The following is a 21,407-nucleotide window of genomic DNA, read 5'->3' on the forward strand; positions in this document are numbered from 1 at the left end:
ACAATTTCGACAGTAAGTTTATTGCATACGTTCTAAGATTTTCCCCCAATGTGTGCTCTGAATCGTAACGCATATCGTTATTTTCGTACAGGAAACTATAGTCAAACAAAGGCAGAGCGATCTTATTTTTGTAAAGCCAATAAAGGATTTAGCTACATTCATATTAGTTCAGGAATCAAGAAAATGTTACCAGAAGGTTCCAAAATGTGTAGAGGTCTAAACCAAGTTGGTTACCCTAAAAGCCACTCAAAATTATAGCAAATTTGACTTACTACGACTTTACTGGGGAAATCCAATCGTTGCAACACCGATTTGTGGCACGTTTAAACAAACCCTCATGCTGTTGTTGCGAGTTGAAATGCTTAAATACGAAATGTTTGTCCTCTCGCATGCAAAATGGAAATTATTTTATTGCACCCTTCTTGCTATACTCACCCTGAACAATACCGTTTTAGTTTCACTCTGTTTCAATGAATTAAATCGTGTGAGTTCCTATGCACATGCATATCGACAAAACAACAATAACAGTGCCATGTGTACGTCGAAGCACTCACGCATGGCGCGGCACTTTACGCTATCGGTGCGCGAATGAACAACGTTTTCGAAGAGAGTGATTCAGGAGGAACGCGAGAGCGAGAGTTCGAAGATTTCACCAATACTACCCTGCGGAATCTTCTAATGAATGGGTGAGTATTCGGTGCCCGACCCGATAACAGCGTTCTTTGTTGATACGCGTGGAGAAAATTTCAATGTTTTACTGAGAAATTTTCTTCATTCGATTGAACTAATCATTAATTTAATCAAAGCGATTAGTTCACGTTAGGAAGCGGCGCAGAATCAGCATCAAAATCAAATCAGACGAAAAAGGAAAACACGTTTCATCGTTGGTGTGCGTGTTTGCGATTGGCTGGCGGCGGACGTGCAGCTTTCTCTCGCGTAGTGAAACCCCCTCTCACGTCGCATCGTATCAGCTGGCGTAGAAGCAGCGGCACTGAGATCGTCGTAGGTAAATACATATTCGAATTTCGAACTTCAATAATCGAACACCAGTCATTATAGTCTTCTTGTGATTTGGAAGCTCTATCCCAGCCGAGTGTGTTGTGATTTAATTTTCCCAAGGAAATCGTACTTTGAGTGGAAAAAACAACTGCTAAAGTGTTCTGTGTTTGATTTGCCGTCGGAAAATTGGTAAGTACGTAGCAAAATGCTGACACGGGAATTGTAATTTTTGCAAGGATGTCGGTCTTCGGTGTATGAGCCCCACTCAGTGAGATGAAGCTGTCAAAGTGTTCACAAATTCGCGGCATCAGCAAATCTTCATGGAAATTTATAGTTACATTCTAATATTCCATGAATATTGACTAAACATGCTCGTTAGGACTAAGTGACAGTATGATTTGTATATTTATTACTATATTCTTACTACATTGAGATTCACTTTTTTCACCTGAACTATGTAGTGGCTATGAACTTGTATATCTATCGGTTAATGTACCTATTTTGTCAACCAATGATATATTACGAATCCTTTTTATGATAGTTTTCATTATTTATATTGTTTGAAGTATTTATACGTAAACTTTATACTTTTGATATAAAAAAATCCATTTTAAAATGTATATGATTATTAGGGTGAGAAATGTCATCAATGTAAACAATACATATGAAAGAATTTCTAAATCGGTTAGTCATACATTAGCAGAGAATCTTATACAAAACTGTTGTGATGAAAATCCTGTTAGATTATGCGGTGTTTTACCTGCTATCCCATATCGTGCTTAGATTTCCCAAAAACTCATCGCACATAGTCAGCAGTTTGACAGCGTTGCATTTGCATGTGACCTGCTTTGCTGGCTTGACTGTACGATCTTCATGGTATAAAGGATTTTGAGAATTTATACGTATTTCAAGATGTCTTGAATATCACTTTAAAGTATAGAATTAGAATATCATTCTATAAAACGAAATTGATAATCCTATTAGAATGCGCGTTGAGTCGATTGCAATACCGCAAAACATTTATGCTCCAACTCACAAATTCAGTGTTGCTAGTGCGTCCATTTTTATGGACGTGAGTGAATCGTTCTTTTTAACAAGAGCAGTGAGAAGCCATTAACGTGAGACAATATCCATCGTCACAATTTCTTCTTTTTCTTCATTGGCGTGAAGGTGTTTTCGTTATTAATCAAGGTTGATCAACCACTTTTAGAAACAATCTCTTCAGCGTAGTCTATTATTAGACAACTCATTGATGGTCAGTTTTCAATTAAGATTATCATTCTTTGAAGTAGTACATGTGGGCAATTGTTTATCCAAGTATGCATGTACTTGTAGATCATGAAGGTAACAGTAAGACACAAAAAGAGGATTCTTCGGGTTGAACTACGAACTACCTTTCCATCCCGAAGGAAATGTCTAAAAGGCATAGCTGATGTTTAATTTTATTAGAAGTCGATTTTTCTCTACTTCTGTAACCTTTATAAAATGTAGCCAAATAAATTTTTTGACTCTATATTTGTTACGCCTGCTCCTTGAACAATGCGGAAGTTCTTCCGCAACATCAACATCTATTTGATTTAAGAGTTTCTCTACATTTACAAACAAATCTAAACAGTACAAATCGGTTGATACTGTAGAATACCGAAGTTTTAAATTAATTCTAGAAAATCTAAATAATTCAACGTGATTATACAAAAGCACGTGGCTTTCAAGATACCTATTTGTAGCATTATTGTAACTTCTTCTTCGGCGCTTTTACAGTTATTACCTGCAAGGTTTCTAAGCCTAAAATCATGTGTTGTAAAACCTCGCTTAGAACTATTGCAAAATTGATCATAAAACGAAGGGAAATAGGCCAAACAGGCTTCCCCGTCAACGAATGTCCATATGTAGGGTTCGCGATGGTATTTCATAAGAAAACAAGAAAACGGAATCATTTTATCTCTGTAGGATTAAATTGTCTAATTTCTTATAAAATAAAATGTGTGCCCAAGTTTAATGATACATATCACTTAGGGCCGATGTCCATGTAGCGTTTTTTTACGCTGCGTGCACGCCGCGATCACGCAAGGTACCCAGCATCAAATAGAGTAAGCTTGGAGTGAACGCTTGAAAAAACGCTACGTGGGCATCGGCCTTTAGAAAGTAAAGTTCGCTAAACATGGACATGGAATGATATCTAATTTGATTTAAATCAGGAAACTCATACAATTTATATACATATCAAAAATGTTTGATACATCACGTGTCTGCCTATTGCTAAAATTGTGAAATAATTTGTTGCTTTACAGTACACATTACTAGGTTACTAGTATTGTTAGTACACATTCTTCTTCTTCTATGGCTCTTCCTACATTCCAACTGGAACTTGACCTGCTTTTCAAATTAGTATTCTATTAGCATTTCCTCAGTTATTAATGTAAAGCAATTCTATGCCCGCCGTTACATGAGTATGTATCTTAATGTGCCACGTATAACGGGTGGCCACTAAAAAGCGGGAATGGAAAGAATGGCTCGGGAAGAAAACTGCAAAGAAGTAAAGTTCAATCTGATATACGTTTTATAAAGGGTTGGCCTTAGGGACAAGCCAGAGTAAACGCGACGTGCGATGCGACGCGACAGTGCTATTTGACAGCCTGTTGATAATGATTGTTATTCTTTTATGTGAGTCGCGTCGCGTCGCATCGCTCGTCGCGTTTACTCTGGCTTGCCCCCGGGGAGAGGGGGATCGTGGCCCCAGGCCCCCACAAATCTTATGTACCAAAATCAACATTTTTTGTACATTTTGGGGCCCCCTTCCGGCTAAATCCGGCCCTACACATAGACATCTCCTCAATTCGTCGAACTGAGTTGATTGATATATAACACTATGGGTCTCCGGGCCTTCTATAAAAGTTTGTTTTTGGAGCGATCATATAGCCTTTACCGTATACTTAGGGTCTGTCTCATTTGGATAATTAAACTGAAATTAAACTTAAAAGTGACATATCAATAATTCAAGACAAAATTTTCAAAACGATAGATAGGTCGCAATATCAAACGACAATTTGACGAATCTGATAGCACTCCCACGCAAACTAACACCATCAATAGGTAGATGAAGGTTAACGCTACCTGTTGATGGTGTTGATTTGCGTGGGAGAGCTATCAGATTTGTCAAATCGTCGTTTGAATCTTTGTTTACAAAAGCAGATAAGTCGTTTTGAATATTTTGTCTTGAATTATTGAATAACCCTGCTCGCAGAGTAAGATTACTTTTGACAGATATCGAATCATTTTGCATCGATGTCTTATTGGAATTGCTGGAGAGCAGCCATTCTTATGATCGGATGATTTTTTGATTTTCGAACTGTCACTTTTAAGTTTAATTTTCCAAATGAGACAGACCCTTAGTATACGAGAAAGGCAAAAAAGTAAGGTACACCGGGGCAAGTTGAAATGCGGGGTAAGTTGAAACGGAAGCTGTAATTTAGATGGGAAATGACCGAGTGCTCTGATTATTTTTTTCAACAAACTACTCCCCTAGACGCACCTTCTGACTGCCATTCCCGGAAGATTGCAACTTTCAAAACCAATTCCTGCCATTGTTTATTTCTCGCCCTTTGCAAAATCCAAACCAACTATTTGACGTGCCAATGAAACAGGTCTCAAACGATGTTTGGAAAAGTTTTTTCACACAATTTTCACGGTAGATAATCATTCAATGTTGAATAAGCATAATGAATATGAAAAATCGATGAAAGACCCGTGTTAATTTTTGTATTTTGGTTGTTTGATATTGCTCCGCACGTTTAACTCATCGGGGCAAATAGAAATGCGTGGTGCGGGGCAAGTTGAAACAACGATTCAAAACGTCATCCTCGCAATTAAAAGTAAGTTTGTTTCCAGATGAAGGACCATGATGAAGGCCCGTAAATACATACATTCGGAAAACATAAATTTATAAATACATGCAAACTTCTGGAAATAACTGTAATAAATTTCCGCTCATTTCGTCATGAATGCAACCCTCCTACTATCTCCACTAGAATGAAAAGGGATCCTGTTGAAAATACAGTTTTGAGATTCTTAATCTACTGGGTACTGACTGTCAGAAAATTAAAACATAGAGTACGTAAACATTTCGTTAACTTAACTAACTTAACTTGTCGTTGAATTTACAAACTTGTTTTATATGTAACAAAAACAAAAAACTAATAAATTTAAAAAAATGCTATCTTTCCAAAAAATTTACATAATAGTCTTTATTTGTATATATTGCTGTGGACAATTAAATGGACCATACTTAAGTTTATTTTTTGAGTAAAAGAGTATCAAAATCTGGAATGCGATTTTTATGCGAGTAAATATCAAGATGAGACAACAAAAGTGGGATTTGTTTTCAAATTTCTAGAACAAAGCCTACTATTTTATCAGTTTTTCTTTAACAGGAGACAATCTTAAGCTAATTTCTGAAAGAAAATCAAAATCGTTAAAAACATGGGACTCTTATGTGAATACTGGTAGTATTATAGTCACCTTTACAACCTTGTGCTTCTTGAGTCCCACTGAGTACATACATTTTGTTAATAATACGGCAAAATTAGCTTATATCTGTATATAATGCAGTGTTTCGACTTGCCCCGAATCCCGATACGCGGGGCAAGTTGAAACGATGCATATAAAAAAATAATTCAAATATACAATATACTTAAAAAAAAGTTGGTTACGATTGCTTATTTTTTATGCATAATCTTTGGCCTGAACTAGCAAACATCGCAAACAGAATCATAAAATATCAGAGAATGATTTTTTGAGAGCACTTCGAATTTCAACTTTGAAAAAACCGTTTCAACTTGCCCCGGTGTACCTTATTGAAGTATTGAAATTCCCGTTTGTTAGTGACCACCCGTTAATGGATACATTTATACCCAGGGTGTCGACAATGTTTCCCATCCGAAGACATTCAAGACCGGATTGAGAATCGAACCCGCCATCTACGGATTGGCAATCCTACACCTTTCCTCTCAAGGCTAACTGGAGATACATTAACACTAGATAACTAAAATATACTTTTTATCCGGTTAATAGATGAACAATAACTAAGTGAATTTAATTGCTTCTGGTCTGGCTACACTATTAAGCAGTACTTAAGTAAGAATTTTAAACCCAGTAACAACAAATTAATTTGAGTCGCACAGAAACGCGTTGGAGGATAGCATTTAAAAAAAAAAGATATTAAGCACTTGGTATTGCAAATACGTAGAGACAATGTCGCCTAATCTATCAACATCTTCTCGCGTATTTGCTGAAGTTTCCAGCAGGGTCCAGTACCACTCTTAACTAACAAAATCTATATATATAAAAACCAATCTATGTATGTATGTTCGCTAACTACTTCTGAACCACTTGGCCGATTTCAACCAAATTTGGTACACACATTCTCTATCCTCAGGGAAGTTAACAAAGGGGTGGGAGGGTCATTTAGGAAAGGGGAGGGTTTTGTTTAGAAAACGAACAATTATGTGTAACTTTCATCTCCCAGGACCGATTTCAACCAAATTTTGTACACATATTCACTATAAGGAAACAATCATATGAGAGATTTTGGGAAAGGGGAGGGTCTGGAGGGAGGGTATTGTTCAGAAAACGGGTAATTTAGAGTAAATTCTGAACCCCTGCACCGATTTCAACCAAATTTGATACACACATTCTCTACCCTAAAGAAAAGATAACAAAGGGGGTGGGGCGGTCATTGTAAAAAGAGGGAGGGTATGGGGGGGAGGGGTTGTCTTTATAAAACGAGCAATTCAGTGTTACTCCCAACTTCCAGTACCCATATCAACCAAATATTGTACACATATTCACTAAGAGAAGTCGATCACATGGAAGTGTAATTTGGGAAAGAGAGGAGGGGTCTGGGGGGAGGGGTATTGTTCAGAAAACAGGCAATTCAGTGTTTCTTTTGAACCCCTGGACCGCTCTCATCCAAATTTGGTACACACATTCTCTATCCTAAGGAGAAAATAACAAAGGGTGGGATGATCATTGGGAAAAGGGAGGGTAAGGGGAAGGGTTGTCTTTAGAAAAGAGCAATTCAGTGTAACACCCAACTCCCAGGACCAATTTCAGCCAAATTTGGTGCAATACATTTTCTATTCTAAGGAGAAGATAACAAAGAAGGTGGGAGGGTCATTTTGGAAAAGGGAAAGTTATGGGGAAGGGGTTGTCTTTAAAAATGAGCAATTCAGTGTAACTCCCAGGATAAATTCCAACCAGATTTGGTACACTTATTCTCTATTTTTGGAAGATGTTTATTGAAAAGGTAGGGCCAAACAAAGATATAAAAATATATTGATACAAAGGTTCAATTCTATGAGCGGTAGATCTACCTCTGTGGGTTTCGTGCTACAGCATTGGACATTTTAATTCTATAATTTACTTTTCAGTCCCTAGCAAAGCCGGATACATATAGCTATTAGCTATCTATATATCTCGGATACTTATTCAACGTATGTGACGTATGTGATTTTGTAAACAAAAATTTAAACGTTGATTTCTGCAATCTGATAGCACTCCCACGCAAACTATCGCCACATACAGGTAGGGGAGGTTTCGGCTACATGTTCGTTGTATTGGTTTGCGTGGGAGTGTCATCATATTTGACAAATCGACGTATGCATCTTTGTTTACAAAATCACATACGTCGTTTTGAATAAGTTGCCGAGATATATAAAACTCAATGTTTGTATGTTTGTGTGTGTGCTCCAGCCTAACTTCTGAACCCATTATTGTATTGTTTAGTTATCGATCAATTCAACCATTTATCGAAATCATGGTTTGCCCAACGTAAAAGCAATGATTAATGTGTTTCCTTCTGGATGGTGAATGTGATCCCTTCTTTAAAAATAGACGTTTGCTCGGAATAAGGCATCGGTGGATGTTTGCCCTTCTTTAGAAATAGACGTTTGCCCGGAATATGGCGATTATGGGTTCGCTCCCTTTTCCAAAATCAGTCAATGTTTTCAAATGAAATCTGCCTTCTTTTGATCAAATGATGAAGTATCGATAAGATAACGCAATTATCCTGTTGACCAATTGGTTTATTCATTTTCCGATTGTGAAAAAAAAACTGCGAATCAAACTGGCAATTCCGAGCAAGGCCGGGTACATAAAGCTAGTACTAACATAAAAACCTGGTAAGCGTACGGTCATCCATTTTACAAAGGTATAGCTCAGAGCTTCCCAAACTTTTTGGATATGCGACCCACCTAGCTGAGTCTTACATTGATTGCGACCCACCGAGTACAAAATATATAGGTTTTAAAAAATTGGATTAGTTCGCATTAGATTAAGCAAAAAATAACAAATGACAGATTGCTTCATACTCCTTCATTTTTGCCTTTCGCGTATACTAAGTATACGTAAAAGCTATAGAATCATTCCAAAACCGAACTTTTGATAGAAGGCTCGGAGACCCATATTGTTATATATCAATCGACTCAGCTCGACGAATTGAGGTGATGTCTGTATGTTTGTATGTATGTATGTATGTATGTGTGTGGACAAAAAAATGTGAGACACACTTTTTTGTACTTAGCCGACTTAGTCGATTTGCTTGCAACATGTTGCATCCGACGAAAAATCCTTCCTAATTTTTCGCTATTGAAAATTGTACCAATCGGCCATTGCGTTCAGGAGTTTAAAAAAAACATTGATTTTTCCCCCTGTCATAAGACGAGCTTATACAATCCCATTGAATTCCACCACTTAATTGTATCTTGACAGATACGTATTTCGACCTCAAAAGTAAGGCCGTCTTCAGTGTCTCGTACTTGACTCGACTTGTACTTGAAGTCGAGTCAAGTACGAGACACTGAAGACGGCCTTACTTTTGAGGTCGAAATACGTATCTGTCAAGATACAATTAAGTGGTGGAATTCAATGGGATTGTATAAACTCGTCTTATGACAGGGGAAAACATTCCACTAAAAAGCTCAAAATAATTTTCTTATCATGTGATTTTTCCCCATTTTTCCCAAGGATCCTAGAAAAAATTAGAATCGATTTTTTTCAAAAATTGCTGCAATGTATTCAAATAAACGCAAATAAATGTGAATTGAAAGTAACTGAATCTATTTAACTAAAGTGCAATTTCCACCTCTCTTATGTGCTTTTCTTGTTTTACAATACAACAGAAAGGCACCATCATCGCTAGGTGGATTATTCTAGGTTTTTAATCATATTTCTGAGGTTGATATCAAGATTTAGCATTCCTGTTCTTATCTTTCTTGGAGAATAATGTTTTACTGGATGACTTAAATTTCCTTAAAAATAATCGATCGGTTTTTAAAGAAATGAATGGATTTGTTCAGGATCGGTTGATGTATAGTTTTAAAGAAATTAATGAATTAATCTAAAAGACATCAGATGCGTTTTTTTTTTAAGATACAAAACCCATTTGATTTTGGAAACACGTTCGGTACATCAAATGTTGCCAAAATTGAATGGTTTTTGTTTTCTTATGATACTTTATATATTTAATCACTTATTGTGACACTATAGTCTAGTGATCATATGGTATCCGAAAGGAGAACATGACCTCCTTTTTCAATAAAAAATGCTTGTCCTTCTTTTTAACTAAACTGTCCTCCTTTTTCGATATTTTGAAAAAAGTGTGTAATAGAATTTTCTACTAAGAAAACTTTATCTATTTTCTTCAAAAAGGAACATATCTAATAATCAAAAGACAGAGGTACCTATTCATTTTTCGCGTACAGTGATCGTTCGCTAATTGGGGTACGACCTCACCCCAACTAGCGAATGCCGTTCGCTAATTGGGGCGTTTCGTACTTTTCTTTTCAATTCATTGTTTTATTTTTATTTTGAAAATATGCATTTTTCAAACTTTGTTTTATACTTGACTCGATTTTTTCCATTTCTGAAAATTTAGTGTGTAAATGACTTAAATGCCACTCTATTATCTATTTGATTTAAATTGTTCAAAAAACTGAGTCAGATATGAGGGATGTTTTAATTTAGTAGCTTGTCCTCCTTTTTCAACAGAATGTCCTCCTTTTTGTCATGATTTTGCTAAAATATCCTCCTTTGTGCAATTTCCATATGATAACCTTATACTAGACACACTGTGACATTTTTTTTTCGTAGATTTTGGACCTTACGCGTTTTCCTCGGAAATTTTTTACGCGACTTTTTTTACGTATTTTTATATGCTGGTTTTGTTATCTACAATTTTTTTTACACGGATTATGAGATTTATGCGGCTTAGAAGAAATTTAAAATAAAAAAGTTGTGTTTGGAAAAACGTATGGTTTTATTGCCAAAATCGAATGGTAATAAGTGATAAAAAATAAAGAAAACTAAAAGCAAAGTTTCTGCTTTTCAAAACGTGTTGGTTATTACAATTTTTTAAATGGTTCAACAAATTTTTGATATAGTTGTACATAATACAAATTTGGATCTAAACATTGCATCTTCTGTAAAAAAAATTAAAATTGTTTTTCCAAGGCACAGGCATGAGAGGCATTTCTCTTACGTTAGCTATACACAAATTGAAGTGGGATTTTCTCAGCGTGTTTATAACAAAATCGTATTTTGCCCATAAATTTTGATTCCATAGTCCGATCTAGTCAATTTTAAATAGCAAACAATGGGAAACAATTCCCCGTCGTATGCAACGTGTTGCATGCAAATCAGTTCAAGATTAGTTCCTAAAACTTACATACACACACTGACATACAGACATCAGCTCAATTTGTTGAGCTGAGTCGATTGGTGTATACTACAGAAAGGTAAAAAATAGAGACTAAAGTGTGAAGATTTGTTGTAGAATTTGTAGATTTACTAATTTACCATTAAAAACCTAGTACGCTGCTCTTACGGAAAATTTGATATCATATCTATTTGCACAGTACTTTTCAACAGCGTACTAGCTTAAAGATGGTACACTCCCGGTCAAAAGTTTGTGTTAACTCTCGAAAAATATAGGCAAAAGTTTTTGACCGTGTTTTTGCCGTCTTACATCCAATTTCGGGTATTATTAATTCAGTACATAGATTAAGAGTAGATCTTGTATTGTAGGTGTTTGCAACGATGTTTTGTTTGTTTTATTTAATTAAAAACAAAATGTTTACTCAAGTGCATGGTATGCATCAGTCAAAACTTTGGGTTCACCCACTATATGGTGAACCGGTCATAAGTTTGGGATCACTCTACTGATATACGTTTTAATTAAATTTTTGCCGGATATTGTAAGTACAGTTCTTGACCTTTTATTAAGAAACTCACTTTCTTAAGTATGTATTTTGCCTCAATTGCAATGTTTATTTAAACTGTTATCAAAATTAACCTTCCTACAGTGCTCAAAAAATCATTCTTGGGATGTTCGGATCATATTAACTCGAAATATCTCAGGCATTTCTAAGCCAAATTTACATGTTTATATACAATTAATTGCATATTATTCGGCAACTCGGCCGTACGAAAACCATTTTTTTGTTAAATATCTTGGCTGTGCATATGCACAGCATATGTTTCGAAATGGACAAATTGATATGAAATTTGCGAAAAAGAATCCACGTGTCTTGGAGGACTCGAACCCTCATGCCCCCTAACTCTCAAGGGACGGTATAGAATGCGAATTCAATCGCACTGCTGTACCAGGAGTCGATCCTCTCGTTTAATAAACAATGCACTCGCTTGGCTGTGGGTATACAATAGTAAAGCACATGTGGAGATTGGACAAATCTAGCATCCGAAAGATATTCAATTTGCAAAAAGAGAGCTAACCGCGGTGGAGGTTGGTACTGGATTCTGATGGCTTTTCCGCAAACGTGACCTTTAAGTGGTCTTTGTTGTGTAGGGGTTATCACGCCTATCTAGAGAGTAGGAGGTTGAGGGTCTGAGTCCTCCAAGACACGTGGATTCTTTTTCGCAAATTTCATATCAATTTGTCCATTTCGAAACATATGCTGTGCATATGCACAGCCAAGATATTTAATGTTTATATACCCAAAATAATCGTCAGCTCATCAATTTCTCGAAACTGACTAATCGACAATGGATAAATTGACAGTTGGCTCCTGTTATATGGACGGCCATTGCACAATTAGAAAACGCTATTCCGATTGTATTACTTGCTTTCTGGAAAATGTGCTAAAACTATTTTACATATGATGGAAAATGTTATTCAGCCAATAGTCCTGCAGATGTTCTATGTTACAAAAAGTCTTTCTTGAATTCAGATTTTTTGTCAATAACGCACGGTACAAAATCAATAACAACCTATCATATCCATATGGCATATGGCCAGTGAAAAAATCTGCCTCTTTTAGGTAAACAGCTGGGTGCTGCGGATAGAGCCGCTTTTCTGCGCTCAAGCGAGTAGAGGGATATTTTGAAATCACTCCCATAAACAAAATTATTTTGCAGTTACTTGGCTGTCAAACATTTCCCGCTCTTCGAATTTCTCTTTCCACGCTGCATGAAGGCGCACAAATGCGCTAGACTCTACATGACTTTACGATTGTTTACATACATTCATGCTCCAATCAGCTGCTGAATCTCGTGAAATTTCGTAGCGAGTGCTTTTTAGTTGCATTCCCACTAATTTTCCACTCGAAATATAATGTGAGAATATTCGTTACAAAGAATACAAAACTCAAACAAAGTTTTTTCTTAAAATAATAACAATACTCCTCAATATTAGATCAGAAACGAACATAACCACAATCTTCAATGTTTGGCTCCGGCACAATAGAAAATTTTGGCTTCAGTTTGACAACCAAGTCGATTCTATCCGCACCACCCAGGTAAACAGTACAACAATAAACATTCAACGAACACTTAAGTCTAATTGAACGTATAGGTACTAAATATTTCTAATCTTATTTCTAAACATTGAGCTAGTATCTGCTAGGTTGAAGAACATTTAATAACCTTAACTTAACCCATAATTAGTTCTTCTATAACAGCGGTTCTCAACCTGGGGTACATGTACCCCTGGGGGAACCTTCACCGGGCCCAGGGGGTACCTCGGACAAAATTACTAATTGATAAAGTTTTGATAATTTTGTATTTTTCTTATTTCAAAACTTTGTCTTGTACATAATATGCCTTGCGATCAGTAAATCATGGCTTATTGAATCCTGCCCTCTAAAGAGGCTGCACTCATAACAAAGAGATGAAGTGTCAAAAATGGAACATCGCATTTGCTGTCAAATCGGTTGTTCCAATCGAGCACAAGGTTGCTAAAGGTAGGAGTACTGCGTCTCTTTGTTTTTAATCCAGGCTCGTTACTGCCCTCCACAACCAGCACAATGGACGAAGGGCTGTGGGACAAAAGGGCAAAACCTCGAATGAACAAATTTTAAAAATCTTCTATGCAATCTACCTGACCAAAACAGAATGTTGAGTAATATGTTAAGAATATGATTCTTAACTAATAACTAGAGTCTACATATTCAGGAGCCTCCATTTGAGAGACATGAAGGCATTAGCATTAGCATTGTTACGATGCAATTCGTAGATTGGACACTAGTGATACTCATGTTTTACTTTTGAGATACTTATCTAGAATGCTATCAGAAACCAAGAAGGGGAGTGGTCCTTGATTCCAGTCTTAGACAAAAATAACAAAATCATGAGGACTACTATTCCTGGCCACGCCCATCTTCACCGTAGCTTGGGAGGGGAAGGAAGTGTTAATGTGGTACTTACATAACGAGAGGCCACCGACTTAGCGACACCCTCATAAGTACCACGGAGTTAATGAGGAGATAATGAGGAAGGTATTCGTTTAGTCAGGATTTGCCTGTAGCTGGCAATGTAACCGTGGTAGATACATCGAGGCTTTTTCCGAAAAAGCTCAGTTTATTCGTTGCGAGAAAATTGGTAGCATCCTCCGACGCTTCTCGGAAACCTCCTTCCAAGTAGCTCGGAGGATTCCTTTCAAAATGTTCAGAAGTATTTTACACGAAGCCCGGAAGCCTCATTTTAAGAGGTTCGGAAACTGTCTTTCAATAGGCCCGGAATCCTTCTTTAGAGCTTTTTTCTATAAACTTTCTTGTCTTTTCTGCTTCTTTAAAAAGCCTCGGAAGGATCTTTTCAAGGGGCTCGGAAGGCATTTTTCAACTGGCTCGAAAATCTCCTTTTAAAAGTCTCGGAAGAATACTTCCAAGAGGCCTCTCCTTTCATCCTTTCTAGAGGCCCAGGAGTCTTCTTTTAAGCTTTCTTCCTTAAACTTTCTTTTTTTTTCTTTTCTCCTTCTTTTAAAAGGCTCGTAAAACTCTTTTTAAAAGGCTCGGAAAAAGTGCTCGAATCCAAGAATCCAAGTTTCAAAGTGCTCGCGTTTTCGGGGGCACACCACTCGATACGGATGCAACTCACAACTGTCATTTTTATTTTTTCACGCATGCTGCGACGCAGCAAAGCTGATTCAACAAAAATGACAGTTGTCCGCCGCCTCCGTATCGAGTGGTTTGCCACCGAAAACGCGAGCATTTTGGAACTTGGATTCTGTCAGGAGTGACCTTAAGAGGTTTGGAAGAATCCTTTCATCCAAAAGGCTCGGGAGGCTCTCTTGAATAAGCTCGGAAGGTTTCTTCCAAGAGGCTCGGAAGCCTTATTTCGAGTGGTTCGGAAGCCTTCTTTCAAAAGGCTCGGAGCCCTCCTTTAAGAAGGTCGGTATTCTTTCACCAAGAGGCTTGGAAGCGTCCATTTTAGATACTCTGAAGCCTCCTTTTAAATGGCTTGGAAGCTTTCTTTTAAAGGCTCGGAAGACTCCCTGCAGCACAAATCTTACTGCTTTGGTTGCAGCAGCACTTATGTGACTCGATTTTGTCGTATATGAGTTACAGCAACTCGTGTATGACAAGTGTACTACTTGGGCTCTTTTGAAAAGCTCGAAAGCCTCCTTTCCAGTGGTTCAGAAGCCTCCTTTCAAGTGGCTCAAGCCTCTCTTCAAGGGGCTCGGAATTCTTTTTCCAAGAGGCTTGGGAGCATACTTTCAAGCAGCTCATAGGCGTCCGTTCATGATGCTTGGAGACCTTCTTTTAAGTGGCTTGAAAACCGCATTTCAAGAGACTCGGAAGCCTTTCTTCAAGAGGCTCGGAGGGTTCTCTCGGAAGAGACGCGGAATCCTACTTTCAAGAGGCTCGGAAGCCTCCTTTCAATACGTTCGGAAGCCTCCTTTCAATACGCTCGGAAGCCTTTAATAGTCAAAAAAGGCAAAAAGTTGGAAAGTTTCAAAGAAATTGAAAATTTCAGAAAAAATTATGGAGAGTCATGTATTCCGTTAGTTTTTAGGTCCATTTTTTATATATCTTAACAGTTACGATTATTTTCAGTTTCAACAAAAAAAAACACCTCAGTTAATGCACAGGTTCTAAGGGGTACCTCTCAAGAAAGAGATTGAGAGCCGCTGCCCTAGTGCGTGACTTCACAACAAGGAAGTCTGGATTTTTTGTCGGTAACACACTCACTACTGGATCTAGTTTTTTTATTTGCGTAGCTTTATTGAAACTTTCCGAAAAATTGACAAACTCTGGAAATGAATCCCAATTGTCGATTTGCCTTGCTGATAAGTATGAGTTCAAAAAATTTCAATTTAAAATCTAATATAACTCCGAGGTTTAACATTAACTCTATCTGCACCAGATCCAGATAACGAGTAATCATGTAAGACTGTTGATTTTTTACGAGGAAATGAAATCACTAATTTTTTATCACTGGATTTTTTAAAGCTTAAGCACATCCTGTTTCCCTCACACCACTCACCAGTTATGAAAACAATCAATTGAACATTGGAATCTTGCAGCATCCTCAGGTTTATTTACTGGAGAAAATAGTGCTGTCCAATGAGCAGCTCGAAGTAGCTCGAAGTTGTTCCTGTCACGCTCATGCCCGTTTGTTGACAAAAAAGAACGAGCAGGACAGGAACAACTTCGAGCTACTTCGAGCTGCTCATTGGGCAGCATTAATATCTCCAAATCGCCTGCATCGCCCCTTGACAGCATCATTGAAAAAAATCAAGAAAAGTAGAGGCCCAAGATTACTGCCTTGGGGAACACCGGAGGTAATGCCAAAAGAGGAGGATGTAGAAGATCCTATCTTGACTTGTAGGGTCGATTTCTTCCGTGATTTATCATCACTGGGGAGACGTTTCAAGACGACTTTGAACAATCGCTCAGTTTTGTCGTCGTATGTGAAGAAATCATGCCGCTTCGCAGTTAAATACTTAAGCAGATGTTTGCGATCGTCAAAGGATCCCGGCAAAACGCGGCAGTCACCCTTCCTGGCAATCTGAATTGAAACATCGATCCCCTGAAGGATACTCAAAATCTCATTCCTAAAGCCAGAAAACTCGGCAACAATCCTTTGCTTTTTTGCATGGATCGAATCACCTGGGCTAGAGGTAGATTCGATTTGCTCAATTTGGTCAATTCGAACTGATTGCTCAGTACGATGGGAGAAGAATTACTTCCAATGTTAGAGTTAGAAGGAATATCTGAAGTCCCCAGCTTCCTTCTATTTTTTTCGTGCTTTGGCAGGACGGTTTTGAAACCTTATTTCTTAGAAGGAAGTGGAGAGTACAGAGACTCCCTCTTCCTCTTAAGGGATCAGTATAGGTACAAAAAATATGAACTGTTACTGTTCTCGACTACATTGAATACAAAAGCATGCAATACAGTTCATTTACTATATTAGTTTTGTGATTTATTTGAGCACTGCAGTGCCCATGATTTCATAGTTGACGTATCAACCATTGCACTTTCGCATGTGTTTCGAATAGTTTAGGGACAAACAAAGCGAATTTAAAACATTTCAACCCGTCAACACTTAAATGAGAGTTGGAATAAGCAACGTATCGATGTTGTAACGGTTGAATATTCCTTATAAACGCGTAATAAGTTAAATTTGCTGAAATTTCAAATGGTTGATACGTCAACTATGAAATCATGGGCACTGCAGTGCGAATTTGCATGTTAGCTAAAAGATTAGATGAAAAATGTGCTTTCATTCATAAACGCTTGTACAACTATGATACACGTGCTATTAATCTGTCGCTAAAATACGATTTGTTTTATTCGCAGAACAAATTAACTCAGTAAGTTTTGAATAGTGTAACCTTATCACTGCAAAACGAAACTAAAATTAGATTAGACATTCGAAAACGACTCCAATATCCTCGTGATATTCAAAGGCGCATCTTCAGGCATTCCACTAACCCCTAAAACAGCACGTAGCTTTTTGTTGATAAGAAGAAGCAAATGTATGACTATGAAACAGGCAGCCATGTCACGAACACACACAAACAAAGTCTTCAATGTTTATGTTCAATGTTCGTTGAACGGCTGTTCAATCATAGTGCGCTATAAATCATTGATTGCTTTTCGGTAATCCATTATAATACATATTGTGATTCAAGCATAAAAGCATAGAAATCGAATAAGTAATTTAAACATTATCCACGGCAAAATCATAATTAGCTCCCCTCCAATGGCAAAGGTTCTCACAAAAGTGCATACGAAAGATCCATTTGGTTCGAAATACGCACCGGCACTCACGCTACTCTCTCACACTCACTCAGCATGAATATGCATTTCTCACCGATTTATCTCACCCTCGGTACATCGCACATTGCTTGTTTCTTCTGTCGATGCATCGCACCCGCGAGCCAGGAATAGGTAACCGACAGAAGCGCAGAAAGTATTCATTCAGTGCGTTACAACGACTATAGCGCTCTCGCGAACTCGTCACATAGAAAAGTGTTTTTCACTGTGAAATTGTATTGACATTACGGATGTAATCAGGCTTCGCCAGAGGTGTCCTTTGAAACTGCTGAACGTGAGTGGCGAGCAAAACTAAACCCGTGAAAACAATTTTCCTTAATACCTGGTTATAACTAAAACAACTGCTTCTCTTATCTACCCCCAACAGACGACAGACAAGCCAGGTATTCGTCAACCATCACATTAATCTGCAGCGTGATAACCTCGGAAACAAGTGGAAGTGACATACGTGTGCAGTAAAGAGGTGCATTTTGACAGTTCGTCCTTGAGATCAAACCAGTTTCCCCCCGAATCCCAATGATGGAACCCGACGATAGCGACCTAATTGACAAGCTCATTTCCCCAACCGGGGCATTCGGCAGCGGTGGTCAGCAAAAGGTAATCGTGCAACGGAACTCACCAATTCTGTTCCCCGGTGGGACACCGCTAACCATCAATGCTACGAGCTCGCTCTTGGTGCCGAATTCGGTGCCACTGTCGGTGGCACCTCAACAACTTTCATTCGCTACTGCGGCTCAAGCAGGGCTGGACGGCAGTTCGCTTTCGATGGCTGCGAGCGGAGGTGCCGGATCGGGGGTGGATTCCGCCTCGGTCATTGTACTAAACAAGGACAATACGCTCCCACCGGGGGCATTTCCCATCAACGTGGTGGCAACAGCGGATCCCCAACAGCAGCAGTTTATCCACGGGGGCAGCATGCAGAAAGTCATCGTGGCGACCAATCCTGGGGCCAGTGGAGCAACAACCGGTGTTCAGCTTGTGTCCGCGGGTACAATAAAAGCTTTTCAACAGAAGGTGAGTGATATTTTTTATTTGTATTTGCTATTGATTACAAACATGTATGAACAGTTTATTTAAGAAATAATGCTTACAAGATATTGAATAATCCGTATCGATTTAAACATTTTTATTGGTATACCTATTCCAAGAATAATTCGGATACTATATAATTATTAGGAAAAAACATATGTCTTGTGTAGTTTGTCTAAAAATCTGATGATAATATTTGTCGTCTAGGGTAAATGACGGCTTCGGCATGATTTGTTCTATTATTGTCAAGGGAGCTTTTTTTGACCAGATTCATGAAATTTGTTCACACTATGTTTTGATATGCAAAGAATGTTTAGGCCAAATTTGAGCATAATTGGTTTATGGAAAACCCCCTTACAATAATAGAACAAAACCTGCCGAAGCCGTCTTCTTCCCGACATATTATAGTAGCAAAGTACTTGCGTAGTGTTGTAGCTCTGACCACATATGTTAAATGATTTGATCATAGTTTTATAAACGTTCGAATTCCAAAATAGTCAGTCAAGTATGACACTGGAAAAAGGAGTAAGCAGACTCGTAATCAGCAATTTTTGTTCTATAACTTTTGAAACTTTTAAAGTCGATGGCAGACCTATATCAAAAATTCAATAGTAATCAACTAGGATCGGCCTCGAGTTCAACTTGCTGCAATCAAATTTGTTAAGATTCCAATTCATTTTATGCTTGACAGTTTCCCAAGTATACCAAAGAACATCGGTGACCGAGTCACCAAAAATGGACAGCATCAAAACTGGAATCATATCAACAAATGGCTATGTTTGCGTCTGAATATTGACAACAAATGAATTTTCAGCCGAATACATTATCAAAAACCTATTACTGTTCTAGCTGTGCGGCAGACGATCTTGATTGACCTATTTTATTCTGTTCCAGTTTGTGACAATCGCTTGCGAGTTTCATGTATCTTGATATTTACGAGGAAGGACAATGTTATTGCTCAGGAAAATCGACACATACTTTATTTTACTTATTTTACATCTTCTTCTTCTTCTTCTTCTTATTGGCATTACATCCCCACACTGGGACAGAGCCGCCTCGCAGCTTAGTGTTCATTAAGCACTTCCACAGTTATTAACTGCGAGGTTTCTAAGCCAGGTTACCATTTCTGCATTCGTATATCATGAGGCTAAGACGATGATACTTTTATGCCCAGGGAAGTCGAGACAATTTCCAATCCGAAAATTGCCTAGACCGGCACCGGGAATCGAACCCAGCCACCCTCAGCATGGTCTTGCTTTGTAGCCACGCGTCTTACCGCACGGCTAAGGAGGGCCCGCACTTATTTTACATACTATTTTTAAATATGACACCAGGGGGCACGTGGCTGCGTGGCTGCCGATGAATCAATAAACATTTTAAACGGTAGCATTGTTCTAGAAAGTGAGACCAGAAATCGTGATCAATGTATTCACCCGACACAAAAATATTTGATTTATAAAACATTCGAGGCGCCACACTAATGCTTTTGCTGGAAAAAATTAAACAACTGGGAAAACCTTATAATTTTATATTCATTTCGTGGATTTCCAACATAATAGTTTTTTGTTGACAATTAATATTTTTAGCCAATAAATGTATGTGCGGCATCGAAAACGATTTAAAGGTTTCCATTAAAGTCAAAATATGCTATTTTCACTCGCGCTTGCGTATTTACCTAGAGGAACAGACATACTTAACACATTGAACCACATCCACTCATCAAAAACATCGTCGTACGAACTCTAACGATGTCTGTTGTTTTCACTTAGTTGGTCAAATCGCAAACCAGGCGGAAAACTATCCGAAATTTTCAGGAGAAATTTACCGGAATTTCTGCTGGAATGTCATCAGGAAATTGCCGAAAATTATTCTGAAACTATTACGGAACTGAATTTATTAGAAATTTTAATGGGAAATCTTTTGGAATTTATAAGAAAATTCTTTGGATTTCAACGGATGATTTTTAAGAATTTCCACGAGAATTTCCAAGAAAAGTATAACAACTTTCGCCGAGAGTTATTTGCATTTGTATATCAACAGGAAGGCTTAGGGTTATCGATCAGAACATTTTACAAAATTTCCGTGAAATTTCGACTTGATGATCTTTGGAATTTCCACTTGATGTTCTTCGAAATTTTCTCTGAAACGTCTTCGGACTTTTGAATAGATCAGTGTCGTGACAGATTTTAAACAGCGATGTACAAAAGCAAAACTGCCGCACACCTCTAAGAGGAATCGAATCTACCGAGTATTCCATAAGTTGCCTTCGAGATCTGATTTCACCAACCGTGGACAGAGGATTCAATTTGATTCTGTTTTGAACTAATTTTGGTTTCGTTGGAATTAGTTTCGTTTGAAATTTGATTTTTGATATGTATTATCTTTTTATACTGAATTAGATTTGAATAAAGGACTGGGCCAAAGGTGCTGATTGAAAGAGACGTTTGTAGTAAAATGAATTTTCTTGTAAGGTACACCGGGGCAAGTTGAAACGGTTTTTTCAAAGTTGAACTTTGAAGTGCTGTAAAAAAATCACCCTTTGATAAGTTTTGAATCCGTTTGCGGTGTTTGCTAGTTCGGGCCAAAGATTATACATAAAAAATAAGCAACCTTACTAAACTTGTTTATAAATATTTTGCAAACTAAAATTATTTTTTTATATGCATCGTTTCAACTTGCCCCGCATATCGGGGTAAGTTGAAACACTGCGCTGTATACAGACATAAGCTAACTGTACCGTATTAAAAACAAAATATATGTACTAAGTGAGGCTCAAGATGCACGAGGTTGTAAAGATGACTATACTGC

The 21,407-nt window shown here is 37.8% G+C and overlaps 1 protein-coding gene across 2 annotated transcripts in view; it reads left to right on the top strand.

The window, feature by feature from the left end:
• The first annotated feature begins 1,050 nt into the window (after positions 1-1,050).
• Positions 1,051-21,407, top strand: part of LOC134211385 (lethal(3)malignant brain tumor-like protein 3) — a 54,827-nt gene continuing 34,470 nt past the window's right edge. Inside the window, exons 1-2 of one of the 2 annotated variants that reach the window (XM_062688185.1) lie at positions 1,051-1,188; positions 17,938-18,584. In XM_062688185.1, coding sequence (XP_062544169.1) covers positions 18,087-18,584 — 498 coding nt within the window. In that variant the 5' untranslated portion in view covers positions 1,051-1,188; positions 17,938-18,086. Of the gene's footprint in view, positions 1,189-17,641; positions 17,845-17,937; positions 18,585-21,407 lie in introns of those variants that run through there. The other variant, XM_062688184.1, reaches the window with a different exon arrangement.

The sequence above is a fragment of the Armigeres subalbatus genome, chromosome 2 (assembly GCF_024139115.2).
Source record: "Armigeres subalbatus isolate Guangzhou_Male chromosome 2, GZ_Asu_2, whole genome shotgun sequence".
Taxonomy (NCBI): Eukaryota; Metazoa; Arthropoda; class Insecta; order Diptera; family Culicidae; genus Armigeres; species Armigeres subalbatus.